The sequence below is a fragment of the Pongo pygmaeus genome, chromosome 15, assembly GCF_028885625.2.
Source record: "Pongo pygmaeus isolate AG05252 chromosome 15, NHGRI_mPonPyg2-v2.0_pri, whole genome shotgun sequence".
Taxonomy (NCBI): Eukaryota; Metazoa; Chordata; class Mammalia; order Primates; family Hominidae; genus Pongo; species Pongo pygmaeus.
Genome location: NC_072388.2, coordinates 92,030,899 through 92,058,746, shown reverse-complemented (window position 1 = coordinate 92,058,746; position 27,848 = coordinate 92,030,899). Strand labels below are relative to the sequence as shown.

Genomic DNA, 27,848 nt, shown 5'->3' with positions numbered 1-27,848 from the left:
CTCCCTGGCTCCCTCCCAACTCCTTCATCATTAGCTGTGTGGATGAAGGCGAGTTGCCTTGGTGTCCCCATCTGTACAATGCGAATAATAATCGGCTCTGCCTCATGGGGTCATTGAGATGATTATGTGAGATAGTTCATGTGAAGTGCATAGAGTTGGGCTGGGTGCACAGAGGTGCTCGATGGCTGTTAGTTATTGGCTGGATTTGAATCTAAGCCTGTCTGACTCTCAGACTCCAAACGTGTGTTCTTCCTAGAGACTGCTCAGTTGGTAATTTACAAACTTTCAGTAAGTAAATAAGACATTTCACTGGTTTTAAATTTCTGGGAGCACACAATGAGAAGTCTCCCTTTCACCGTGATCCCACAAGCCCCCTGGTCCTCTCCCCCGTGGTGGCTGCCACTCTGACCAGTTTCTTGTGCACATCCCAAGATACTCTGTGCATATCCAGTAGGATCTCACTTAACGTCTTCGATAGGTTCTTGAGGACTGTGACTTTAAATGAAATATATAATGAAACCAATTTTTTTCTCACTGTTATAAAAAAGTGACATTGAAGGAATTGATGTTATTTAAGGACCTGCTATACAATTCAGTTGATACCGCACTTTCCAAGAACCTATCCCCAATGTTCAGAGAAGACTTACTGTACAAGCAAATGTTGATTTTGTGTAACCCTTTTTTTCCCTTCCCATACATATTCTAGCATGCTATACTCAGTGATCGGCCCCTTCTTGGAGATCTTTCCATGTCACTACAGAAAGCACTCCCCGTTCTCTTCTGTGGCAGCGTGGTCTTCCACCATATGATCTTCATAAGTGATTCAGTCCCTTCTTGTTGGACTTTTATTTAGTTACTAATTTTTGGCGATTACAAACAGTGCAGCAATGTGTGTGAGTGCATATGTGGGTGAGTTCAGCCTGTGAGATCAGCTCCTGGAAGTGAGACTGCTGGACAAGAAAGGTTATGCATTTAAATTGTGACAGATATTACCAATTGCTGCCGTTGAGACGGTTGAATTTGCATCCCCCCAGCCCTGGCCGATACAGTGTGTTATCCGTCTCTCTGACTTTCACCAATCTGGTACATAAAAAATGGTTATCGTACTGTAGTTGTAATTTGCATTTGTTGTATGAATGAGGTTGAGTATTTTCTAATATTTATATGTTGGGAGCCTTTTGTAGTTAATTTTCTGTACTTACATTCAAACATATCTTTTGTTCATGTTTTCTATTGTGTTAGGTTGTCTTTTTAAAAAAATCAGTTTGTAGGATCTTAATATATTTGAGAGAGATTAGCCATTTGTGATATAAGCTGCAAATATAATATGTGGTGTTCCTGGCTAAGAGGATTCATGATCAAACCATGGGTTTTCCTTAAATTGATACATAAATATAACTAATTCTCCGTCCAAGTCCTATTCTTTTTTTCTTTTTTTTAAGACAGGGCCTCACTCTGTCACCCAGGCTGCAGTGCAGTGGTGCAATCTGTGCTTAAACCATCGTCCTGCCTCAACCTCCTGAGTAGCTGGGATGACAGGCGTGGGCGTGGTGTGCACCACCAGCCCGGCTAATTTTTGTATTTTTTTAGAGATGGGGTCTCACTCTGTCATCCAGGCTGGTCTCAAACTCCTGGACTCAGGCGATCCACCTGCCTCAACCTTCCAACAATCCCATGCTGGGATTACAGGCATGAGCCACCACACCCAGCTCCAAGTCCTGTTCTTAAGGATGTGTAGGAAAAATAAATGAGCATGACTGGTCAGGAAAATTGTGAAAGAGGGAGGACTTAGCTCTTATTGGTATTAAACTATATCATGAAGCTATTGTAATTAAAACAATGTGGAAAAAAAGAAAACCAAACCAAATCATTGTGATATTGGTGAAAGACAAATTAATGGAGAGTCCAAAAAATGTGAGAATTATGAAAATATTGGCATTTGAAAACAGTGGGTAAAAGATGGGTAAGTAAATGTTGTTGAGACACTTGAGTACCCATCCGGAGGAAAATGTACACAGATGCACACCTCAGTCTTCCACTGAAACAACTCCCGGTGGATTTAAGATTTAATGATAAAAACTTAAAATGTAAAAATAGTTGAGAAAACCGTGGGCTGATTTAAAAAACAGTCTAGGGAGCAAAGATCAAAAGATGAAAATATTTATACATTTGAATTACAGAAAAGTCAAGATTTTCTGCCTGGCAAAACCACAACTAAAGTAGAAAGACAGCAACGTGGGCGGTGCTAGGCAGGCCTTACCACTGCCTGCTTGCCCCCACAGCCTCCATTCCTGCTCTTGATTTCCCGGTTGGGGTGCCAGTGCCAGGCCCTTCAGCTTGGAGAACTCTGCAAAGCTGGCAGTGGTGTGCTGTGTCGGTGGCCGGCAGGATGAAAAGACCCTGATTTCAGCCCTGGACAGGCTCTCGCTTCGTGGCCCAGGTGGCTCTCAGGAGATGGCGTTGTGGTTGAAAACTTGAGCCTGCCAGCTAGGATTTCAGAATTGTCCTGTTCTCCTGGAACTGGGGCAAGTCTGGGTTGTTGACGCCGTGCTTGTGGGTGCTTCGCTGCCTCTGGCCCCCTCAGATTGTATCTCGGACCACATGATAGCTCCCCCCAGCCTCAATCCCTGCACGTCAGGAAAGGACGTCTAGCCAGCTGTGTTGTCGGCCCACTCTGCTTCCTGATGAAGGCAGAAGGCTCAGGAGCCTGTGTCCCGGAGCCACAGGGACCTGGGGGTGTTGGGGGAGATTTGCTGGTTATACAGCCTCAGTTTGGTTGTTTTGCCTCTTGACTTCCTTGCTTCATGTGTAAAATAGCGACAGTGGCCTCTGCCTCCTAAGGACATGGAGATTATGTGCGAAGGAGATTAGGTCTGTCATTTGCTCAGTGCAGCACCTGGAATATGATAAGGGTCCCAGTAGTTCTGGTGGAGGTGATTATCAGAATCATGCTGGTGGAAAGCCAAAGAAGGCCAGAAAGGCCTCCGCTGAGGCCAGAGAACATCCAGCCTCATGTGAGGAAGAAAGTCCTATTTGCTGACACCTGTGCAGCATGGTCAGCTCTAGTCACAGAGGGAGGTAATCGATGGCTGGCCCTAGCTGTGTGCTCATCGCAACTATAGGAAGGATATTTCTTTACCCTCACTCCACAGGCGAGGAAGCAGGCTTGGGGAGGGGAGGGATGTGCCCTTCCCCAGGCTGTGCAGCTGGAGGCTCAGCCCCTGCCCTCTGACCCCTGGGCATCCTTCCGCCTGGGGAGGGAGCACCTCTGTGCTTGAGGTGGCTTGGGAAGAAGAGCATTGGCCAGCCATGGAGGAGTGCTTTGGGCAAGAGGATTCTGCGCGTTCCTTCCTCCAGGCTTGGCAACAGGAGGTTTATGTGTGGGATCCTCTCCACGATCCCCGCAACACACACACAGTGCAGTCAGGCTTTGTTATGTGGCCTCTGACTCCCCACCTTGTGGGTCGAGACCTGCCAGCCCTTTTATGCCCCCTTTTTTTCTTTTTCTGCCAGCCTGTGATTCGTACTTTCCCCCCAGGACAGGACTAGACTGGTGCCTGGCAACAGAGGGGAGGGGTTAGCTCCTATCAGCTCTGACTCTGGCCTCTCAGGTGCCACTGTGAACAGTAACACAGATGAAGCAGCCCCTTGGCCAAGACGCATGGGATCGAGGGACTCATCTGGCAGATTGAGGGGACTGCTAGGGGTGAGCTTTCCTAGGATGCTGGGGAATAGCCATGTCCGTGATGTGGCTCTATCAAGGCTCCTGCCTTCTGCTCCTAAGGGCTCTGACAAGTTATCTTCCCCTTACAGGATAAATCCCCATTCCTCTCTCATCCAAATACTAAACTACAATGTGAAAAAAATCATAACTAAATCCTGTTCTCAACCTTGCAGTTACCTGTCGGGGCCTGTTTGCCTTAATCTGCTTTTCTCCCCTTCCCTTTTCCTTCCCTTCCATCCTTCCTTTGTTTCAACAAATGAAAAAGAAAAGCTTGGGGTAGGGGGACCGGCTATTTTATGAGGACAGATTTGGTTGTGCTGTATTAACCAACAGCCTCAGAATCTTAGCTGAAAACCGTGGGTTATCCTGCACTCATGCCACATGTCCACAGGGCCAGCTGGGGGCTCTGTCCATCTTATTCACTCAGAGATCTACAACTGAGCAGCCCCATCTGGAAGGTCGCTGGTCCTGCACCAGAGGGGAGAGAGGGCTCTGGAGACCTCACTCCTGCAGTTACATGCTCTGCCGAGGAAACGGCATGTTCTATTTTCACTCACAGCTCATTGGCCAGAACGAGTCACATGATCACCCATTTACCAGGGAATCAGGAAGTGCAGTCCTGCCTTGTGTCCAGAAAAGGGCTGATAGGTCGGGTGCGGTGGCTCACACCTGTAATCCCAGCATTTTGGGAAGCCAAGGCGGGCAGATCACGTGAGATCAGGAGTTCGAGAATAGCCTGGCCAAGCATGGTGAAACCCAGCACATCTCTACAAAACAAACAAACAAACAAGCAAAAACAGAAAAGGGGCTGCTATACCCACAGTCCTTTTATTTTCATATTCTGGGTTTTCTTATCAGCCTTTTCCAAAGTAAATGTTGGTTCATGTGGTTGTAATTCAAGCACCTACCCTTATCTCTATCAATACCTCTTCATTGTCATCTCAGTGACTGCTTTTTTGTTTGTTTTTGTTTTTTGTTGTTGTTGTTGTTTTTTAAGAGATATGGCCAGGCACAGTGGCTCACGCCTGTAATCCCAGCACTTTGGGAGGCTGAGGCGGGTGAATCACTTGAGTTTAGGAGTTCAAGACCAGCCTGGCCAACATCTGGTAGAGATGAGTAGTGAAACCCATCTCTACTAAAAATACAAAAATTAGCTGGGTGTGGTGGTGCACGCTTGTAATCCCAGCTACTTGGGAAGCTAGGCAGGAGAATCACTTGGACCTGGGAGGCAGAGGTTGCACTGAGTGGAGAGCATGCCACTGTACTCCAGCCTCAATGGTAGACCGAGACTGTCTCAAAAAAAAAAAAAAAAAAAAAAAAAGATGTGGTCTTGCCATGTTGGCCAGGGTGGATTCAAACTCCTGGGCTCAAATGATCCTGCCACCTCAGCTTCATGAGTAGCTGGGATTACAAGTGTGCTCCACTGTGCCCAGCCACACCGTCTCAGTGGCTCTTGACTAGCCCGTTGTGGTAGCATGCCCAGCATTAGCCAGCACCCCGTTTTCTCACGTGTACTCTGTGTCTTTTCTCTTGTCAATATGTTGTCAGTGACTCTCCCTAGGCCAGAAGTGGCCTTCACCTGTTGATCATTTCCTTAGGCCAGCATCCTGGGAGTGGGTGTGCCTATCCTTCGCCTGCTCTTGGACCTGGCCCTCCAACACCCAATGTTGAGAACGCAGAACAGGACTGGCCCATCCTGAGAACTCAGGGTCAGTCCTATTCTTAAGGAGCTGTGCTTGCTGAATGGGTGTAACTTTTCTGGGTCTAACGTCAGCTCGTAAATTCCCAGAACTTTGGCTCTGCAAGGTAGCACCATCCTCAGGCCATTTAGTTGTCTTGACCCTTTATCTTCTAGGGAGAAAATTTACCCACTCTTATGCCTTCACTAGTTTGCTGTTTCTTCCCATTATCCGAGTAATTGGAAACCAGTTACTCAGAAATCAGGGAATTGGGTCAGAGAGCATTTTCAACAGCTTCCCTCCCAAGCCTGGGGCAGAGGCTGCTAGGGTGACCAGTACCGTCCTTGTCCCAGCCTGCTGGTCTTGGTGGCAGCCCCAAATGACCTCTAGCTCTTGACATCTCTGGAGCTCCTTTGAGAGTGAGAGTTGTTCTTGCCAGGGAAAAGCTTCCATCTCTTCTTCTCCAGTCTTCCTTTGGAATCAAACCCATTGAAAACACACCACTGGCATGGAGTCCTCTGAGGCCAAGCTTGTTTCTTTTTCTTTTTCTTTTTCTCTTTTTTTTTTTTTTTTTTTTTTTTTGAGACAGGGTCTCATTCTGTTGCCCAAGCTGGAGTGCAGCGGCGTCATCTTGGCTCACTGCAACCTCCGCCTCCCGGGTTCAAGCAATTCTCCCACCTCCCAAGTAGCTGGGACTACAGGTGCACGCCACCACACCTGGCTAATTTTTGTATTGTTTGGTAGAGACAGGGTTTCACCATGTTGGCCAGGCTGGTCTCAAACTCCTGACCTCAAGTTATCGGCCCACCTGGCCTCCCAAAGTGCTGGGATTACAGGCACGAGCCACTATGTCCGGCCCCAACATCCTTTTTGAAGTGTGTCCATGAGGTTCCCAGATCTGACTTTCCCTTCTGGAGAGACCTGCTTCTGCTTGGTGAGGCCTTTGAACTTTGGCAATGGCATTTCTGTCCCAGATTCTCAGATCCATGGAGAGGGCAGAGGAATAAGTCAGACTTCAGCCCTCTCACCCTTTATGGGGGCCATTTTGTCTCAAGCTTGGTTGGGACAAAACTTTTGGGAAGTTTCCACTGGTCAGTGATAATAAGAATAGTAAGTATAGGGAAATACAATAGCTGACATTTATTGAGTGTCACTGGCTAGGTACTGCTAAGAGTGGGTGTGAAGTTGTGAGACTGTGACATGTTATTTAACCACCCTGTGCCTCTCATGAGTCCCCATCTCAGACCATTGTGAGAATTGAGCAACTCAGTGCATGTGAAGTGCTTGGAGTAGAGCCTGGCACCGAGCAAGTGTGCAAGAGCTGGGTGCTAGTGCTGGGATCGCGAGGCTTCTTGCTTTAAAGACAAGGAAACTGAGGTTCCTAGAGGGTGGTGGCCACACAGCCCTCCCCGTTACCTGAGTAATTGGAAACCAGTTACTGAGAAATTGAGGAATTGGGTCAGAAAGATTATATGATACCATGGAGGAAGAGCAGCCCCCAGCGCAGGAGCAGGAGACAGTGGATTAAAGAATCAGCATCATAACTGGGGTTATGGTGCAATCCTGGAGCGACGTGCAAAGGGTTCTGGGGCTGTGGGCAACACAAGGGAGGCACTAATTCTTCCTGTTTGGGCTGAGGTGAGTTGAGAAACGTGAAAGAGGATTGAACTTTTGTTCTGGGACTCATAACAATCCTGTGAGGTGCAGGGAAGGGTGAGTAGCATCCTCATTTTATGACTGGGGAAACTGAGGTACCGCACAGCTCAGTGACCTGCTCTTGTTCAGAAGCAGTGGATTGGAGATGGGTTTCTAGGCCTGTCTGCCTGGGCCACCCCTCCCCAGTTCCAGATCCTGGGAGAGACAGGGATAGTGTCAGGGCCTAGCTCAGCTTGGTTACCAGGCTGGGTACGATTGGGTTAATCATTTTGGAAGTCAAAGAGGACTCTGGGGCCACTGGGGTTTGCAGGCCTTTGTCCCGTCTCCCAGCCCTGCCCCCACCTCTAGTAAGTCTCTGCCTTCGTCCCTGAGGGAAACAGTGGCCCCTTGTTTTCTCTGAGTTCTGAACTCCAAGCGCCGCACAGAGCAGGATCCAGCATGGGCCCTGAGAGATGGCGTGACTTGGAAATGGAGTGCCCACAGACCTCAGGCCCCGGCGGGCAGCCTTTCATTGAGACACCCTTGCTCCTGCTGGGAGGGACAAACCAGACCCCGTCCTTTGAGGAGAACAAGAAGTCCCTGGGAATGTTCTCTTTTCTGGGGGCAGAGTGTCGTCAGAAAAGCAGAATGACAACCTTGAAATGAGTTCCTGTCCCCATGGCATCTGGGAGACCCGCCTCTGTGGTGTCCTTCCCCCTTGGGCATCCCCCTGCACAGTGTCCTTTTCTCCGTGGCCTCCCCAGTCTCAGAAGCTGGGCCCTTTCTCCTGTGGGGGCCGCACCCAAGGACCCATCTCTTTTCTAGCTAGTGGAGGGAGACCGCAGCCTGCTTGCAGTGTGTTCAGGGGACAGACCCCTTCAGGGCGGTTGTGGCATGTCAGGCACCTGAGGAAGAGCCACTAGAGCTGCCAGCAGCCCTGCTGGTACCCAGCACAGATGCCACAGTGAGAGGCGGCCACACCCGAGAGCAACCCAGGCCTGATGTGTGTCCCAAGCTGCTGTTCTCACAAGAGGGTTTTACTGGCATGAAAATGCTTGGAAAATACACAAAGGAGTGTGGCCCGTTTCCAGAGCTCAGCTGTTTACCTTCAGTGGAGCGCCGGGGATGCGGAGAGCTTATTTTCCAAACAGCTGCGGTTGTCAGGTCTACGGGCCTCAGGCTGATGCCAGGCGAGGACGCCAGGGGCGTCCCTTCTGCTCACCTCCTTCTCCAGCGCCAAGGGAACCCCACAGTTTCTCCCAGGCAGGGAAACCTGGAGGGCTGTCTGGAGATGTGGGTGCTGGTGGGCATGGGGGTTCTGTGGGCCCGGATGCATCGCTCCTGTGGCCCGGCTCCCCCTACGCTCGTAGCTGTCTTGGCCTCTCATTTGTGGTGCCTGTTCCACTGAAGCCACAGGCTGTAGTGGAAATGGGTTGGTGTTTGGCTCTGTCTGAGAGCCCAGTGTTCTCTGCCCATGGCCTCTCTACCTTCCTTCAGAGTCTGCTTTTTCTGGGAAGAGGTGTTAGGTGGAGTGTAATTTGGAATTTGTGAAGAGAGCCAGCAAAGCTCTTGCAGTTTCTTGTTTCTATCAAAGGGGAAACTGAGGCCCTAGGGGATGGCGAGCCCAGGTCAGCGGGCTGCTCGTGGAGACTGACACATGGGCATTGCTGCATAGCCTCCATCCTGGCCGCTCCACCTGCGTGGCCTTGCTTGGTCATTTTCCTTCCTGGGCCGTTGGTGTCCTGGTCTTTGCAGCAGGGAGCGTCTTCCCTGGCCCCTGGCCTTGCCATGAGGATGAGCCGGCGCCGAGTCTCAGGAGATACTGGGAAGTGTCTTTCCCTTCCCCTTCTTCACCCAAGAGCCCCAGAGATGGGCAGCTTCTCAGCTGGCCTGGTTTTGGTTTTATTTTGTGTTGTTTTGTACACAGGCCTGTCACCATGGGGAGGGAACAGCATTCCTTAGTAGTTTCTTATTGTGAAGTCTAAAGGATATTTTTTTTTTCTATATAGGGGAAATCCCCTAACATCTTTCTTGGCAAACAGTAAGAAAGAGGAGTTAAAGACACCAGCAGATGAGAGCTGCTGTGTTCCAGGGGTGCAACGGAGAAGAGTTTAGTAAGGGGACCATCACAGGGTGTGGGCAGGCCCGAGAGCCAGCACAGGACAAAGTTCCCCCGTGCTAACAAGCCCTGAGAGCTGTCACCACCCCTAGGCCTGAGGGGACTAGGGGACCAAAAATGTACCTGGAGCCATAGGGGAGGCGGTGGTGTTGAGAGAGGGGCTGTGCTGCTCCATGGGGGCTGTGACTGTTGCCAGAAATATGGCAGGGGGTGGGGGCGTGAGGATGCCGCAAATACATTCCCTCCCTTTCTCCTTCTTGCCCATCTTCTGCTGTGCCTCCAGTTGGCCCGACTTGGCCAGAGGACAACGCAGCCAGGTGATTGTGGCCTGAGAGGACAGCTGCCTAGGGTACAGAGCAGGCATGGGGAGCGGGGTTGCGGGGTCAGGCAGCGGGGAATGGAGTGAGAAGCGCAGCCTTAGATCTGAGTTTGTGCCCCCGCTTCACCGCCTTCCTGCTGTGAGACCCTAGGCAGGTTTAAAAAGTCTCTGTCCTCCACATTACTCATTCGTAAAATCACTTCTCATACTGGTTGTTAAATGCAATGAAAGAAATGCACGCAAGCTTTGAGCGTGGTGCCCACTGCCAGTGACCATTTGTAGTTATCATTATGATGTCTTTAGTAACATTTTTAAAACAGTCAGCCTTGAATCCTGGAGGGAAACCCACTTGGGGGTGGGGATGACAGCAGGGGTGGGGCTTGTGGCCTTCTCTGGCCTCTGCTAAGGCCAAACTGGGGGTCAGCCAGGTGCCGGGCTGGCGCCGCTGCCTCTGAGGCACTGGCCTTGCAGGTGGTGGTGGCTGCGTGCCGGGAGGGAGACATGTGGCGGGTCAGGAAGTGGGTGTCAGGCTGCCCCGGCTTTTGGCAGGTGCTCCTGTCTTGGGGTCAGGTGACACTGACTGTCTGTTGGCCAGAGGCTCTGGCTCCCTTGGGGCCTGATCTTCCCAACCTCAGGCACTTGCAAAAATAAACACCTTCCCTGGCATAGCAGGGGAGCAGTATGGAACAGATTGCAGGCAGCCCTGTGCGCCTTCGCTTTTCCTGCTGAGCCCAGATTTCAGTGTGAAGTGCAAGGGGCTGGTCGCTCAAAGCAGCAGTTTCTAGATTCCTGAGGACCACAGCTTTGCTAAGACTTTTTATAGGTTAGCAGAAGCAGTATCCACTTAGAGCTAAGTTCTGATCTGGCTGTGTGATGTTAGTCATTTACATAACCCCTTGGAGCCCTAGTTTTCCTAGGTGCTTGGGCGGATGGGATGTGTTCAGAAAAGCATTTCTCTGTAAAGCCATTTCTCAGCATCACTTGCCTGGCCTGTTGATACTGTCGCCTTGACAGTATCAAGGGAGGCTCGAGGGTCCTCTGGTGATATGCCCCAGGGTGGACAAGAGGATGGGGGCAGTGGACTCAGGTGCTGAAGTTGTTGCTTTTGTCTGTGTTCCCTGCCTCGCAGCTGAACCTTAGCCGGCCGATCGAGGAGCAGGGCCCCCTGGACGTCATCATCCACAAGCTGACCGACGTCATCCTTGAAGCCGACCAGAATGATAGCCAGTCCCTGGAGCTGGTGCACAGGTTCCAGGTGAGTGAGGACCATGCAGCCCTTGGCTGTGGCATTTTCAGGAGAAGGAGGGGAGGCCCTGGAATGGCTGTGTGTGTGTTTAGGGCGGTAGCAGCTCTCTGGAGGTATAGTCTGGAGAAATGGCTCTGCCACTGGCAAGACATGGGCTCGTGGGCAGGTACTTCTGTGTGGCCTCAGTGTCCTCGGGTATAGCATGGGGACTGAACCAGGGCATGGTTGAGCCATCTCCACCCCCTGGCTGTGTAGACACGGTTTACTGATGAGGCATTGCTGAGTCCCAGTGTGGCCTCCACGTCCTCAGCACAGGCATGCGCAGCCCTTTCCCCTGGCTCAGGTAGGCACAAGGGATGGAACCCTTTTGCTGCACTTGGTAAAGGGGACCCCCAAGGGCCTTTGAACTGAGTCCTGCCTTGGTGGAGAACCCTGCCTCTGCCCATTACTTTGACCTGGGTGCTCACCTTTGAGCACAGCCTGAGGTATCTTGCCAAGTCCCTTGGCTGCTTCCCTCTCCCCACACCACTTCCCCAGCGGCCTCCCAGGTCCTGATCGCACAGTGACCTGCCCACCGCCTTGGGGTTCTCATGCTGGCCACTGACTTGTCCTGTGTTCTTTCTGTTGTGGACAAGAACATGATTCTGTCCTCTAGAAAGCAGCTCAGAGGTCATGAAAAACAAAGTTGTATTGTCAGTGAAAATGCAGTCAAGATGGTAGCTGTTTTCAGGCGTGCCTGGTAGGATGGGGATGCCTGAGTTGGGGTTTCTAGTGTGACAGGCGCAGATTTGGTGCCCTGCTTTTCTTCATCAGGACAAAGGGAATCTCACCCGCCTCCTAGTCACCCGGTGCTGCCGTCCTGCCGACACTGTTCTCTCCCTGTGTGTTCGGGGTCAGCCGCCTTGGCCCCCCTTGCTTCCCTGGGGCTCTCACCCCGTTCCTTGGCCAGCTCCCTGCTGCACATTCCTGCTTCCCACCAGGAAGTGGTCTCAGACACAGATGCAGCCTGCTCCTGGCCTCCCCTGCTCGGGGGCAGGGCATGTCCCACGTTGTGCCCTCCAGGGTGTCTGCCCCGCCAGTGGCCCCAAGTCCATTCCACTTGCTGAACATGGTCTCCTTCATCGGACTGGAGACTGTGGGAAAAACATGGTCGGGCTCCTCTGTGACCTCATGGAGCCTCAGTTTCCTTATTTGTAAAATGGGTGCTAGGAATAAGAAAAGCTCAGACCATGTTGGGAGGAGCGTGCTGGGGTTCGAGGGGAACAAGACAGAGGAGACGTGTGCCCTGGTGGTGTGCTGCTTCCTGAGCCCCTGCCCTGTGCCAGGGCTGGGCTGATCAGCGCTCACCCATGTGTTACATTTGATCCCCACAGCCCTCAGTGCAGACTCACCAGCCTTGCTGATAAGCAGGAAGTGGAGGCGTGGAAGCACGTGCAGCTTGTCCACAGGGACCCAGCAGAGCCGGGGGTCAGTCTTGACTTTCTCAGGTGAGCCACTGCTCATCCTGAGGGCTTGCTCTTCTGTTCCTCTCTGCCTCCAGCCTACACAACTGTCCTGGGGTGTGGTCCCAGCTGATCCCAAGTCATACAGCGACTTTCCTCTCCCCTGAGCCATTTGCTCCTGCCTCACCCCCGTCTCCTTCGGAAGGCCCCCGAGTGCCCAGTTCATGTGCCTGTGGTGCCCTTGGGGCTCATTCTCTGGAGGAGCACAGCTATGCCTGGGCTGCCACGCAGACCTTTGGGGCAGGGATGGCGCATCTCTTGCTGAGTCCATCTGGGGTACGGTGGCCTTCCAGATGCCTGATTACCGTTACCTCAGAAAGCACTGCAGAGCAGTTACCGCTTACCAGGCCCTGCTCGAAAGCGCTTCATGGCGGTTGACCCACTTGCTCCCATGAGCTGTAAGGTTCGATAATTCCCGTCCTGTGGATGAGGAAGCAGGTGCAGGACAACTAGAAAGTGGTCCAGGTGGGATTTGAGCCTGCGCTAGCTTGCTCTCTTCACCTGCCGTGTGGCCTCTCCAGAGATGGATGAGGTGGAGGACATGGGAGTCAAACTGTCTTCAAGGCAGATCCTTGCTCCAAAACTTAGGAGCCGCATGCCTCCCCACAGCCTCAGTTCCTTCCTCCATGGGTGGGCAGGTTGCTGGGAGGAGTAAACGCTTGTGAGTGTAAAGTGCCCATTGTAGCTGAGTGCCACTTCATCACACCCACACGGTTGCTCTTCCTAGAGAGAGGGCCACAGCTCCCGGCTAGCCTGGGCCCGGAGTTCTGGAACATCTGCTCCCAAGCTCTTATCCCTCTTGCCCACTCCCCAGACACACACAGAGCCCACAGCCCAGGCAGGTGATGTCCCAACAGTGAATGAGAGTGCCCGCTGTGTTCCTTTTCTGGGCAGAAAAGAATATTAACAGGGAGCATGTGTGGAGGGCAGCGTGGGGCCTTGTGGCTTAAGGCTGTCAGGTAGCCACAGGTGCGTTTCCCAGGCAGGGTCTTGGCTGGGTCTTGGGGGATGGTTGCTGTGACCTCACCATAACCTCCCAGCACCGGTATTTCTGGGATAAATTTTCATCACCGTCTGTGCTTCAGTAAGAGGCCGGATATCTGATAAGGTGGGAAGTTTCCTCTTTTGTGAGGAGAACAATCCTTTGGGGAAAAAGGTGCGGGGCTGCACTTTCCAGAGGCCCCAGGAGAGAGGAGGCAGGCGGGGTTGGCACAGAGAATGACTGAGAGGCACTGGGATGGGGGCTGGGGAAGAGGCTTCCTTCTACCACCGGTCACCGGGCTGTCAGCGTTGATCGTCCCCCTCCCTCTGCCATAAGATGCAAGTTCAGAGCCAGACCGCATAGACCCAGGGAGGCGGACACTTGACCTCAGTCGTGCCCTTTGTTTTCAGATTTTTGTTTTAAATTTTATTCTCTAGACATTAACAAGGAGGCATGAGTGTGGTTTGAGGACTGGGAGGGATAGGGATGCTATAGGCAGAGGCAGGGAAGCAGCACCCAGAGCTGGGGTCCTCCCATTTTGTTGTGAGCAGGGAAACTGAGGCAAGATGCTTTGCCCCAGCAGGGGCTCAGCTTGAAGGGCCTTCTCCACAGGCCATACTCAGGTCCTTGGAGGGAGGAGGAAGTGGTTTGGGGCTGTGTGGGTGGAGAAGAATGAATTTCTGAGATGTTCCTCAGGGCCCCAGAGCACTGCACTGGGCTGCCTTTGTGAAAGCTCTGGTCCCCAGGGAGGGAAGAAATTCCCAGAGCCAGGAGGCCGTGCCTGCTTCCGGCTGCCCTGGTGGGCGGGTGGAGGGTGTGGGCCAGAGGCTTACTGCAGAACATTAAAGCTGCTTGTCACAGAACCTTCATCACTGCCCCAGGGTTTTGGATATTTTGTTTTCGTTTGTTTTTTTGTGTGTTTTTGATTGGCTTCTAAATGGCTTGGCTTGGAGACTCAATTGGGATGATTCAGTTGTTTTTCTGCTCCAAGGTTCATATGGAACCAGCAGCCTGATGCCTCCGAGGCTCTGCCTGAGGTTTGGTTCTCAGTGTGCAGACCCAGGCAGGGGCCCCCAGGGCCTGCCCACGTGGGCAAGTGGGGCCATCGTGCCGAGAGGGTCCCTGCCCCAGGCTCGGGGACACTAGGGGCCTCCTGGCCTGGTGAGTGGCTTTCCCAGGGGGGCAACACGAGCCTTCTCCTCGCTGTGGCGCCCAGAGCCACCTGACAGGTGTGGGCGCGGGGTGGGAAGGGAGGGGCCCACCGTCCTCTTCTGCTGCCCCTTCTAGCCCTGGAGTTGCCCCTGAAGGGGTGCTGCGATTGTGATCCATGGGCCATGTGGGGCTGCCTCAGGGGACCTTCCTGGGGTTCTCCCTGAATAAGCTTAGAACTAAGAAGGAAGTTTCAGTCTCAACTGCTGCCCTTTCCCTGTCTTTATCAGCTGGAAGGACGGTAATTGTCCCTCAGATGTCCCCTGAATTCCCAGTCTGCACACAGACTGCAAGGAGAGTGTCCTCTGCGGCAGCACTGCCGTGAGCCCCGCCCACGAGCTCCTGGCCAGGAGGGGAGGCCAGCGGGCAGACCCAGAACTGACCTCACGGCCCCTAAAGTGATGAGTTAGGAAAAACACAGGTCTGATCACAGCACAGCTTGGCTTAAAACATCCCATGCTTTCTTATTGCTGTGACACTGAAGGCCATGATTGCCAGCTTGACCCATGGGGCCTCGGTGATCTGCCCCACCCGCTCCTTCCCTGGCCCCCCTCAGCAGCTGCTCAGGCTCTGATGTGTGTCCATCTCAGCACCTTTGCACAAGCTGTTCCGTCACATCTCTCGTCCCAGGCCCTGCCAACTTTGCACTTTTCCTTCATGCCCTTCAGAAGTTCGTAATTCTTTATCAGTGGCTGTTGTCTGCCCCTTCACTGGGGCAGGGTTGTGTCTGCTCCCAGCAGCTGGTGTTCCCATTGCCGCCTGCAGTGCCTAAGTGTTTGGGTGGCAGCGCATGCCCAGTGCTGGTCATGTGCTGGGGCAGCCTTTCATGGGGTGCCCTGATGGCCTTGCAGAGGGAGGACGTGGCTCTGCTGGGCTGCTTGGAGCAGGGAGGGAGGAGGCCAGGAGGGTTAATGAGGCAGATGGCGCTGCCTGATGGGCATGTGCGGTGATGTCTCCAGGTGTCAGTGAGGTTGGAGAGGGAGCAGCAAGGCTGGAGCTTCAGGGCTTTTTCATGCCAGGCTGTGCAGCTTGGACTCTATCCTGCAGGGAGGGTGGGGCGGGGATGGCGGCGATATGATCAGATATAATTGGCAAGAGAGAGGCCCTGTTTCGAAGGGGAGATTGCCAGTGCAAGATGAACTCTGAGCAGCTGAGGACACTGTTTACTCCTTGGAGCCCAGGTGGTTCCAAGGTGAAGAAGGAGCTCATGGCCCCAGGCTCAGTGTTGTGCCCATCCTCAGCCCCAGGTGCCCCTGCATGTGGTCCTGAGTGTCTCCTCCCTCCGCTGCCATGAAGGCTGGCCTCTGAGCAGCTTGAGCCTTGCCCAGCCTACACAGGACAAAGTTGCACTCACCTCCTGGCTCCTCTCAGTGTGTAATCATCTAAAGTGGATCTGGGAAGGAAGCTCCTGCCCCGAAGGATGCCCAAAGAGAATGCACACTTGGCCACACTGGTTCTTCTTGTGTTGTCCCTGGAAGGAAACTATGTTTAGCCTTCAATAGTGCCTCCCCGACCCCACCACCCTCCTGAGGGGACAGGAAGTGAGTGGGGCTGGGAGCTGGTGGGAAGGGGTGACGTTTGGGGCCCTCCCTGCTAGTCCGCCAAGCGAGGCCAGGCTTCGCCGCAGGGATAGACAGCTCCCCTCACCCAGCACAGGCTTAGCTTGGCTTGTACCACGTGGTCACGGAGGGTTAGCTACAGCTTTGCAGCCTGAAATGACAGCCATCACGGCAGTGAGGCTTATGCTGGCTCTCAGTGTCTGCCCTGTGGTGACACGGACTCATCCGTCTCACTGGACCTCCCTACAGGCAAGGGAACCCAATACTGCATAGTCCCTTTTTCTTCTTAAAAACAATTAAAATACCTTGTAGGGTTATTGTTTAATTAAAACCTGCGATTCCCGTAGTGCCTGGCATGGTGTGAGTGCTGCACGTGTGTGTAAGGGTCAGTCAGCCACGCTTACTGTGAGTGCCTGGGGTGTGATGACGCGTACGAGCCACTCAGTACAGGCCTGGCGCCTAGTGAACCGTCAGTCACTGTGGCTTATGTCAATATTATTATTACAGTGACAGTAGGACTACTCTGTCAGCCTTATCTGTGGCCCCAGCTGACTTGAGAGTGCTCAGTCCTAATTGGAGTCAGTGAGGCAGTGATTGTGAAAGTGTCCCCAAATGGGAGATGCATTCTGTGCTAGGGCAGAGGAAATGCCTAAAAGGCAGGGCCAGGTGGGGGTCAGAGGGACTCAAGTGCTGTTCCTGGCCCCACCCTTCACCTGCTGGCCCACCTGGGCCTCGGTCCCCTTTCTTACCGCATAGGGAAGGTGCAGGATGGCACAGAAGACCTTCAGAGCTGTCGCGTCTGCCTCCAAAGGACTACCCAAGGCCGTGGCTCACGTTTGCCCCAAATGTGATTTCACAGCTGCATTGAATCAAACCCTGTCAGCCCCTGATGTTTGTTGAGCAGTCGCCAGCACAGGGATGGAGAGGAAGTAGAAGAAACAAAGGTTTTTGTCGTTCTAGGTGTTCAAATCCGACTTGGAAGATAACATCTAAGCCTATCAGAGGATAAATAACACCGTAGAATCTAAGTGGGCTTGTGTCGGCTTTGCCTTTGTTCCTGCTGACCGGTGGGGTCAGAGTAAGAACCATGGGCCCCGGGAAGGGGTTTGTGTTGTCACCAGGGAGCCATGGGAGGGCTCCCTATTTGCCAAGTATGTACCACGTGGCCCATTCTGCCACGGGCCGTTCTCATCTCTTATGTCTTTGGTCCTCATCTCAGTCCCTGAGATAATGGAATTATTTCCCCATTTTTCAGGGGGAGACAACTGCGGCCCAGGGAAGTTAAGTCATTTGCCCAGGGTCAGGTGGAAGGTGGCAAGGTCAGGATCATAGCTCGGAGGGGCTTTGGTGACAGCTGATGGCACTGTGGGTGGTGTGAGTGTTGGTGATTTCAGGGCCACCTTGACAGGAGGTCATCGTCTGGGATTGCCTCTGACACAGCTGGTGCTGTGTGACGATGAGACTGCTGGCCAGCAGATGCCACGGGAGGCAGAGTTGGACGCATCTGGTGGCCCTGGTCCCAGAGAAACAGATCATGTCCTGTTCTGGGGTGGCTGTGAGGTCAGCCTCTCGATGACTGCTGCCCTGGGTCATAGGCGACTCCTCCCATGGTGGAGACAGTCCCACAATCTGTCCATTGTGCACCAATGCCAGGCCAGGAATCGCCCTTTCTGCTTCGGGGAGGGTGGGACCATTCTGTGCCGTTAGCCCGTTGCAGTTGCTTCCCCTTGTGGAAAGCAAGCCTGGTCCCCAGGAAGACATGTGACCCTCTTACCAACCAGGAACAGAGCTAGACTTTGTGCAGCCCAGTTGGGACAGGGGCAGGAGAGGCCACCCCAAAGCCTGTGCTCTGAGCCAGCATGTGGGCTGCAGCCCCTCTGCTTGTGTGTGGACGGTCAGGGTTTTTCAGCTCAGGGTCTGGGGGCATGTTGAGTTTTAGAAATATCAATGTTTATCAATAATATATTTTCCCCAAAGTTTTAGAAAGAACTTTTATGCACACTATTTCTGGGTTTCTTAACCTCAATATGATTGACATCTTGGGCTGGATAATTCTGCACTGCTAGGGGCTATCCCAGGCAATACAGGGTGCTTAGTTGCTTTCCCAGCTGCTCATTACCAGATGCCAACAGCACTCCCCACCCTGCCCCTCATGACAACCAAAAATGTCCCCAGATGTTCCCTGGTGGAGGGAGCCCATGCCATCCCTGGTTGAACATCACTACATTTTGTAAGAGATGGGTCCAGCAGCTCTGAGAGCTCAGGCGGGCCAGTCAAGTTGTTTCTGATTTTTGTGTGGACACTGAGGCCTCATTGGGTACAGTTTCTGGATTTTAGTGTTTGGAATCACACACCAAGAGGACTAACATCTTGTGGCTTCTTTTCTTCAGTAATATTAGTACCTGCGGCAGAAAGGACACCCTGTTTTCTGTTTCCTCCTGGTTTGTGTGGGTGGCATTACTTCCCAATGTGTTTCTGTGCTGCCTGTGCAGGCTGTGTGCCCGTGATAAAGCCCACTGTGTCTGCCTTTGTCTTCATGTAATAAATCCCATTGCCACCTCACCAGCCAAGAGCACAGCCGGCCAGGTAAACCACGCGCTGGGCCTCTGCTGACCTCGGCCCTCTGGGATGGACAGAGTGAGGCATGAGGATATCCTCTGAGCCCCTCCCTGTAGGTCCCTGCCCCAGGCCCCCCACGCCTCCTGGCAGCCAGCCCTGGATCTGGCCCTGGCCCCTACCCGTTTGTCTCTCCACTGATCTGTGAGATCATTCATCAATAACTATTATGTTCATTCAGCAAATCTTAGTTGAGAACTTACTGTCTGCCAGAGTTCCTAAAAGACATTACAGATGCAACAATGAATAAGACCTGGTGGATGCAGCCCCTGCCCTGCTGGAGCTGTATCTGAGTGTGAGTGCATCGGATGATGACAATAAAACATAGGTAAATAGAGGACAAGGTAACACAGCCCCAGTGATGGCGAGTACTAGGAAGAAACACCGAGGCCTGGGAGAACAGGGAGGTCCTTGTTACTGATCCTCTGAAGAGTTGACATTGAGCTGAGGCCTGAAGGGCAGGACAGTCAGGAGGGGAGCAGGCAAGGGGGCAGCACCCGGCCAGGCCCTTCAGTGAGACAGGACGGAGGCGCAAGGACCCGCAGTAGCTGGGTGCAGCCGGAGCACGGTGGCTAGGGCTGTCTGCAGTGGGCTGGCAGGAGCCAGGCTGAGCCTGGGCCTGGTGGCCTCCTGGGAGCGCTGGGTGGCTCTTTGAGGACACAAAATATCGTGCCAGCTCCCCTCTTTGATGGCCCCAAGTTGAGCCACAGACAACGTGCCATTTTCTAGTTCCCAAGCTCTCTGAGGAGGAAGGGGCCCTGCCCATTGCAGCAGTCAGAGGTCAGGGAGGAGCTCCCGGGGCAGCAGGATGACTCCCACTTCTGAGCATGCCCGCAGCCACTGAAGAGGATGGCTGACATGTGGAACAGAGGCCAGTGTCATCCACGGGGTAGACGTCATAGCCAGGTCACCCCTGGCAGCAGGCGCTGTCTGTCTTATTGTGCACCTAGAGCCTGTACCAGAAACTAGAAGACTCGGGTGGCTGGATGCAGAGGTGAGGAGCCCAGGGGTCCTCTGGCCTCAGTGACCCAGTTGGCCTAGGTCAGCAGCACCACTGCAAACTGTGCCCTGATTCTGGATGACTGTTCTCTCCCTGCAGACACTAGTTTGTAAGCCCTGCTGGCTGTGACTCATGTTTGCAAACCCAGCAGTGCATCACATGGACAAGGCAGGGGAGCCCATGGGCTACCAGGAGGCATTGGCTTATTCTGGGAACTGAAAGTCAGACTCGGCCGGGCGACTGTGGACCAGGGTGGGGTGGGTGGGGCTCCAGCAGGCATGTCATCTTTGGCCTTGATGTAGGGAAGCTGCTCTCCTGGGTATTATTGTACACAGGGGAGGGGCAGCTGCACAGGCCCACCTGAGCAGGTGTGTGAGAATGCGTGTAGAGGTTCAGACAGGTGCTTAGGGGGTGCGGGGCTGCTGCTGAGGTGGGTGGAACCCAGCTCCGTGTGACCTTGGGCAGGCAGCCCCCTTCTTGTCCTCCTCTTGTTCAGCTGGTAGCTGTGACAGTGGGCCAGATGACCGACCCCTTCCAGCTCCATCTGCATGGAAATTCCAGCTGTCCCTTCATCCTGCGGGATCTTTCCCTGGTCACCTAGAGGACCTGACTAGTGCAATGGTGCTGTGACACAGCATGTGACATTTGTCAGGGGAATAGCTCTGGCTGGGCACCTTGCCTACCTCCCGCTGACAGAAGGTGGAGAAAGCTCATAAAAGTTTGGTGTGAAATCTGGGGACAGAGGGGAGGTATTGTTTTCAGTGGCGGGCCTGGAAAAAGGGGGAGTTTGCTGTCTCCAAATAATGGTGTCCTGTTTCCTTCCAGCCCTCTCCTCTGTAGCGGTCAGGGTTATTTTTTGGCCTGAACACCATTGTTTTGCGTGGGTCTTTCTGCTGGCTCTTGAACAACAGTTTCTCCCCCAGAGAGCCTGCGGTTTCTCCCAGCCGTGGCTCACACCACATGCCAGGCAGCTAAGTGAGGAGCATGACACTGTAATGCCTCAGTAGCCCCCGTGGGAGGATGACCTGAAGTGACCATTGTGGGTGGCACCCACCTTCAGGATGGGGGTGCCTGTGACCTGCAGGCCACAGGAGACACAGTGGGGTCTGCATGCAGAATCACATTCAGGGTGCCCCGTTTGTGTGCTCGGGCCCCTGCCCTGCTCCACCCCACACAGCCCCTTTTAATGCCTTCCCCCAATCTGGAATGGAGAATCATGTACAGTTCATTCACCCTGGAGGCTGGAGCCTGGTTGCTTTGAATCCCTTGTTCTATATTCATTCTGTTCACCAGGGAGGCGATGGGTTGTTGTTGGCGTCTGCTCCAGGGAAGCTTCCCCAGCCCGTCCCAGGGCTCCAGCGTTTCCCCTATCCCTTGTTGGGCCTGGGACACCGAGTTTGACCAGCTTGCACATGGACTGTGAGTTTGATGGATCCTAAGTGTGGCTTGCCCTGCGCACCACTGCTGGGCTCTCAGCAGTCCTGAACGAGCTGGCACGTGCATTTGGAACAAGTTTGTGAACAGAGTCCCTCTGCTGCCCAGCCAGCTGCTTCCCATCTTGGGGGGCAGCCATCAGTTCCAGTGGCCTGGAGCCTTTCCAGGGGGTTCTGTGGGACTGAACACAGACAGTCTTCCTCGCTACACAGCCCCTGTACAATGGGGCTGTACGGTATGCCCTGGAAGTGATCTCATCTTAGTCTTTTGCAGGCAGCCTCATTCTAACAGCTGCATGTTAAACGGCCTCCCTGTCCTTTTTACCAAGCCAGCTCTCTACTGGTGTACACCTAGGGCATTTCTGATCATGTTTTAGAAACATGCTGTAGTGAATAGCCTAGTACATGTATTTTTGGGTACACAGGTGAGGAATTCTGTAGGATAAACACCTAGGAATCGGGATGCTGAGTTTGCGCATTCTGCATTTTGGCTGTTGTCCGGTTTCTCTCTGCAGAAGCAGTGCCAGTTACACTGCCACCAACCAAGGACTGGTCCCTTTCCACCACCTTAGGAAGTGTCTCTAATCAGTTTACCTTGGCATGGAGTCATAGAGTGTTGGAGGGTGCCAGGATCCTGGCAGTGTCCTCCTCTTGCCTGTTGGTTTTGCCGCTGGGAGCTCCAGGCCCTGGGAAGGGTGGTGTCATGCTGCCTCACTTGGCTTGCCCGGACCCTGAATCTGGGCCATCTTGCCCCTGTCTGGTGCTGTGTTCTCACACTTCACTTTTCTCTTCCGCACTCCATGTCTGACCACCCCAGCCTGAGCTCATGGGTTTAAATATTGGCTCTCAGGAGCTAATAGACCTAGAGGCAGATTGCATCAGAGTTTTCTTTTTGCCAGCTCTACCAAATCACAGAGATCACTGTATAAAAGATGAAGGCAGCCCATCAGTTCTTCCTGAACAGTGAAGTCCAGCACACATACCCCTAAGGCCAGCACCACATCTGACACACCACCAAGACCGCATCCATCCCCAGCTCCATCCTGTGGCCTTGCAGGCTGCTGGACTGGTCACTCCATAACCCATAGCTGTCCTTGTCACTTCCCAGCTCAGGACCCTGTTGCTTTAGGGTCAAGTCCAAACTCCTCAGCTGGTCCGTCTCCTGCTGTCTACCTTGTCCTCACTTTTCATGTTGAGACTGCCGTCCGCCCCAGCCCTGCCAGGCCCCCAGCAGGCCCGTGAATGTACTGGGCTCCCTCCCCCCAGACCTCTGCTTTTGGTGTCCCCTCTGCTTGGAGTGCCCTTTCTCCCCTAGCCCATGCCTGTGGCCCTTTGTGGTTGACATCACCAACCTCAGCAGGCTCCTCCCCAGCCCCCAACCCTGTGCCCCCCGCACCCACACTTCCCTGCTCCTTTATTGCTGGTCAGCCCCACGCCTCTCCTTTGCTCAGCCACATGGCTGCCACTTAGGAGCCTCTGGGAGGGTGGGGAGAATGTGGCTGCTCTATAGCTGAATAGGTGACATCCGTCACCACACAAGCACGCACACACACACACACACACACACTCATATGCTCTCACACTCATTCTCACACACGCACTCACTCACAAGCTCTCACATACACGTGCTTCTCAGAGGCTGCCACTCTTTCTGCTTTCGTACTGTCTGGGAGGCCTCAGGCTGAGTGCTCAGACGTGAGAGATTTCTCTGGAATACAAATGAGGGTTGCTTAAGACCCAAGTGTCTGCTGATGGGGGAGCTCAACTCTCCCAAGGAGCCATTTTAGAAAAGTTAGGAAAGAAGGAGTGAGGAAATGCCCTCAACACACTAGGACTGAATCCAGGCAAAACAGAGACCACAGGGAACTGCAGCCTCAGAGGACAGCTTTGCTTGGACTGGTGGTCGGTGCCTGTTGCCAACGCACAGCTGTCCACTGCCCATCAGGGTGTGCCTCCTGCTGGCCTCCCTCCCTCACCTGTGGTGGGCATGGATCTCGCTGGCTTGCAGGCGACTGGGATGTGTGTAGTGACCATGCCGTGGGTGTGCTCTGAGGACAGCAGGCCCTGGCTCCTGCGTTTGAATGTCTCTGGGCCTGGGAGGCATCTGGCTCTGTTCAGGGGCCTAACAGCTCTGTTTTTGGTTTGTTCATCACATCACAGAATCAAATAATCTAGAACTTAAGAGGCAGAAAGGATGTTATAAATGAGTTATTCTAGCCCACACGTCTTACAGATGGGAAACTGAGATACAGATAACTTAAGTGACTTTCAGAAACACGCATAAAGTGAATGGCAATTCTAGGACTTGTAACCCAAGTTTCTTGACTCTGCATTTGTTTCAACTTGCACAGTGCCCCAGGACCCATGCGTTGGGGTTAAGTTAGCCAGGTGTAGCTGGGCTGCAAAAGATTATCTGACAGTGATGGGCAGGTAGAAGGCTTGGCTGACTGTCAGGGACTGTTACATAGGTTGCATGCTGCCCAGCCCAGTGGTAGGCTTTGTGAATGGCACCTTGGGTAGCTAGGCTTGGTGGTCCTGTCCCAGCGTACAGTGGATGCTGCTGCAACCTTCTTTTGGCTCTTGAGAGCCCATCTCCAAGGTTTACCTGCATGCATCTCCAACTCCAACCCTATGCCAGCCTGGCTGCCTGGCACATTCTGTTGCACCCAGGCCTAGTGTGGATTTCCCAGGACTGTCTGTGGCATGTGGTTTTCTGTAAGCTGTAATCAACAGGCAGGTGTTCTGGGAGGTGCCAGGAAGGCTTTGTCTGGGGGATGTTCGGCTGGCCTTGGTTGATGACAAGTTAATCAACAGGGGTTGGTTTCACGGTTGCAGTGGTCTGCCAAGAGAGTTCATTACTTGTCCTTCCCAGAAAGCATTGCTTGGCCTGGCCCCACCCCCATCCCCATGTGACCTGACCTCCCAGGAAGAGGCTTTGCTTTCTGCAGAACCACATTTTCTGCCTTCGAAAGTACAACTGCTCTTGACACTGTCGTGTCTGTTAGTCCTCCCCCTGCAGGGGCCACTCCTTCATTCAGCAGCTGCCCTGGGAGCCCTCCTGTGCATAAGTGCACTGCTGGCCCTGACATGCTCTTCCCCCTGCGCCATGTGGACCCTCCTCACAGAGGCCCTGTGGACTGTGGCCTTCAGTTATGTCATGTATTTACTGTCCTAAGGGGTGTGTGTCTTCCATTTGCTTTCATCTGTCTTGCTCCAGGGCTGGGAAGAGATGCAGAGCCTCTGGTCCAGCTGTGGCTTTGAGGGAACAAAGAACCAGTGAGGAACAGTGGAAATGGAGCTGCAGTCTCAGCTCTGCCACTCTCCCTTGCGACCCTGGCCTCGCTACCACTGCCTTTCCCCTTTCCAAAAAGTTGGGGGCTGGATGAAGGGTCCATCTGGGTTTTGCTAGTTCTGACCATCTGTGCCTTTCCCTCTGGGAAAGGAAATTGCAAACTGGATCTACTATTTTTTTTCTTGGATGCTCTACCTCGTGCTGACCCCAAATGGAACACACCTGGCCTCCCTGGACTGCCAGGCTGGTGGCCTCGCCTTGGGGTAGTGAACATGAGAAAGGCTTCCCTTTTTCCTGAAATGCCGCAGAGCAACCCTGGCCCTAGTTACAGTTGAGATGCTTTTCATTTCGCCAGGCCTTCCATGCCTTGGGTCTTTGACTGGAGGGCTCTGGAGCCAGAGGCCCTGGGTTCAGACCCCATCTTGGCCACTGCTGGCAGGGAGAGCCCTGGCCACGTACTAGGTGCTTTGAGCCCTACTTTGTTTTCTTTTTTCTTTTTATTTTATTTTGAGACAGGGTCTCACTGTAATGCCCCGGCTGAGTACAATGTCGTGATTACGGCTCACTGGAGCCCCAACCTTCCTGGCTCAAGTGATTCTCCCACCTCAGCCTCCTGAGTAGGTGCGCACCACCATGCCTGGCTAATTTTTAATTTTTTGTAGAGACAGGGTCTCGCTACGTTGCCCAGGCTGGTCTTGAACTCTCAGACTCAAGCAATCCACTTGCCTTGGCCTCACAGAATGCTGGAATTACAGACGTGAGTCACCACACCTGGCCAGGCCTAGTTTCTTTGATTATCAAATGAGGCTGCTAACGGGATCTACATAGGGTTGTTTTGAGGGGGAAACATGTCCATTCCTGCAAGGTGTATAGGTCTGTGACCTGTGCGTGGTGAGCATGTTTGTAACTCACCCTGGAATCTTGGTAGGACCCCCGTCAAGAGGCCAAGGCTTCAGGAACCAGAGACTTCCAGGGTTTCACCCGGTGCTGAGTGCAGAGGAGCTGGTGGAAAGGCCAGGCCTTGTGGCCCTCAGCTGGGCCTGGCTGTGCTCTCAGGAGGAGCCAGGGGAGTGAAATTGTGCTGAGTGAGCCCAGGGTCACTTCCTTTCCCATGAAAGCCCCTGTGAGTACTTTTAACAGCCATAAGGAAGTAATTTCAGTTCTTCTGTCAAGGGTAGAATCACTGGTGTTAATGGGGTAGCCAAGTGTTAACACACAGGCCCTGATGCAGTGGATCCTAGAGTCAGCTGGGAAGTTTCCTCTGGGCGTGGCATGCTGGATTCGCCTTGGTGCCAACATCTATCTCCTTCTTGAGCCAGGTGGTGGTCAGGATTCTAGAATCCTGTTGGGTTCAGTACAGGAGGCTGTTGTCATCCCCAGCCGATGCTGCTGTGGCCATGGGGGAGGTGACGGAATTGTGCCCCCTCTGATGCTTGATCTATTCCACGTGGAAAGCTGGAGTCCTGAGAAGCAAACTCCAGGCAGGCCCACACTGGCTTTCAGGCCTGTGCTTGCCGTTTTTTTTTTTTTTTCCTGAGACGGATTCTTGCTCTGTCACCCAGGCTGGAGTGCAGTGGCACGATCTCAGCTCACGCAACCTCTGCCTCTCGGGTACAAGCGATTCTCCTGCCTCAGCCTCCTGAGTAGCTGGGATTACAGGCGCCTACCACCATGCCCGGCTAATTTTTGTGTTTTTAATAGAGACGGGGTTTCACCATGTTGGCTAGGCTGGTCTCTAACTGGCTGGTTTTGAACTCCTGACCTTGTGATACTCCCGCTTCAGCCTCCCAAAGTGGTGGGATTACAGGCGTGAGCCACCGTGCCCAGCATTTTTTTTTTTTAGTTGGAGTCTCACTTTATCGCTCAGGCTGGAGTGGAGTGGTGCGATCTTGGCTCACTGCAACCTCTGCCTCCCATGTTCAAGCGATTCTCCTGCCTCAGCCTCCTGAGTAGCTGGAATTACAGGCATGCACCACCACGCCCGGTATGCACCACCACGCCCGGCAATTTTTGTGTTTTTATGGGGGGTTTTGCTATGTTGGCCAGTCTGGTTTCAAACTCCTGACCTCAGGTGATCCACCTGCCTCAGCCTCCCAAAGTGCTGGGATTACAGGCACAAGCCACCGCGAGCCACTGTGATATGTCGAGTTCACTAGCATTTAGCTTTCAGGTGCTCCCTAGCCTTTCTGGGGATGCACAGCAGTTCAGTCACAGAGCCTGTTTCTGTAGGTGACCAGGTGCACTGCAGTGGCCTGGGATTTGACACTGGAATGGCTGATTTTGAATCCTGGCAAAGCCCCCCAGCTGGTTGTGTTTGACCTTGAGTCAGTCACATTGCCTCTCAGAAACTTGGTTTCTTTATTTATAAAATGGGAATAAAAACAGAGATGTTTGCTCTGTAAACCATGGGGCTGCTCTGAGAATCAAATGCAATATTTTGTGTCACTGCCCTTGTTGAACCAGAAAAGTGCTCTACTTGTATACTGTGGTGGATCATTATGACTATGATTTAAAACATCCATGCCTGAGGAGCCAAATCTTGGGGTCTTTTGTATTTTCATTTCAATTTATACACCCAAAAAAAGTGAAAACGCATGTTACACAAAAATTTATACACGTATGTTCACAGCGGCATTGTTCCTAACAGCCAAAAAGTGGAAACAACCCAAATTCCATCCAATGATGAATGGATAAACAAAATACACTACACCATGCCGTGAAGTACCATTTGGTCTTAAGAACGAAGAACTGCCTCACGCTGCGACATGGATGCATTTTAAAACATGATGTGAGCAAAAGGAGCCTGTCATGAAGGACCACACATCACATGGCTTCGCTTGAAGGAAATGCCCAGAATAGGCAGATCTACCCAGACAGAAAGTAGATGTGTGGTTGCCAGAGGCTGGGACTTGGGGCTGAGAGTGAAAGGGAATGGGATTTCCTTCTGATGGGATGAAAACGTTCTAAAATTGAGCTGATCATTGCACAACCCTGTTAATATTCCAAAAGCCCTTGCTTTGGGGTAAATTGCATCATATGTGAATGATACCTCAATCAGGCTGTTTTTAATAAAAATCCTATGAGGTAGGAACAAGTACAATCTCCATTTACAGGTGAGGGCTGGGCTTACAATGAGGAAGGCCCAGTTAACTGGGCCTGGCGGCCTCCATCTCCCTGGCATGCAGCCCCTTCATGCCATCAGCCCTCACTCTACAGAGAAGGGAGCTGAGGCCCAGCAAGGAGGAGGGGTTTCCAGGCTCTGGGTGGGGTGTTTTCCTCCCTTCCAGCTTCCCCACCCACTGGAGGAGAGATTTCCTAAGCAGCATGTGGAGCAGGACCTTCCCAGCCCTGCCATGGTACCCGCTTGGTGCTCAGGCCGTGCAGCCCAGTGGGCAGAATTTCAGCCCCTGTGTCCTGAGTGAAGGAAGGAGCAAGCTGTTAGGATGGGCAGGGCTGGAGCCCGGGACTTTGTCTCTGACCAAAACCTCTCAGAGTCTCAGTGTCCTGAGAAAAATGGGGAGAAACCCTGCTAC

The 27,848-nt window shown here is 53.0% G+C and overlaps 1 protein-coding gene across 2 annotated transcripts in view; it reads left to right on the top strand.

Moving 5' to 3' along the window:
* The window catches only part of ITPK1 (inositol-tetrakisphosphate 1-kinase), a 179,510-nt gene that overhangs the window by 95,332 nt on the left and 56,330 nt on the right, over positions 1–27,848 (top strand). The window contains exon 4 of one of the 2 annotated variants that reach the window (XM_054447431.2): positions 10,606–10,731. In XM_054447431.2, coding sequence (XP_054303406.1) covers positions 10,606–10,731 — 126 coding nt within the window. Of the gene's footprint in view, positions 1–10,605; positions 10,732–12,184; positions 12,210–27,848 lie in introns of those variants that run through there. The other variant, XM_054447433.2, reaches the window with a different exon arrangement.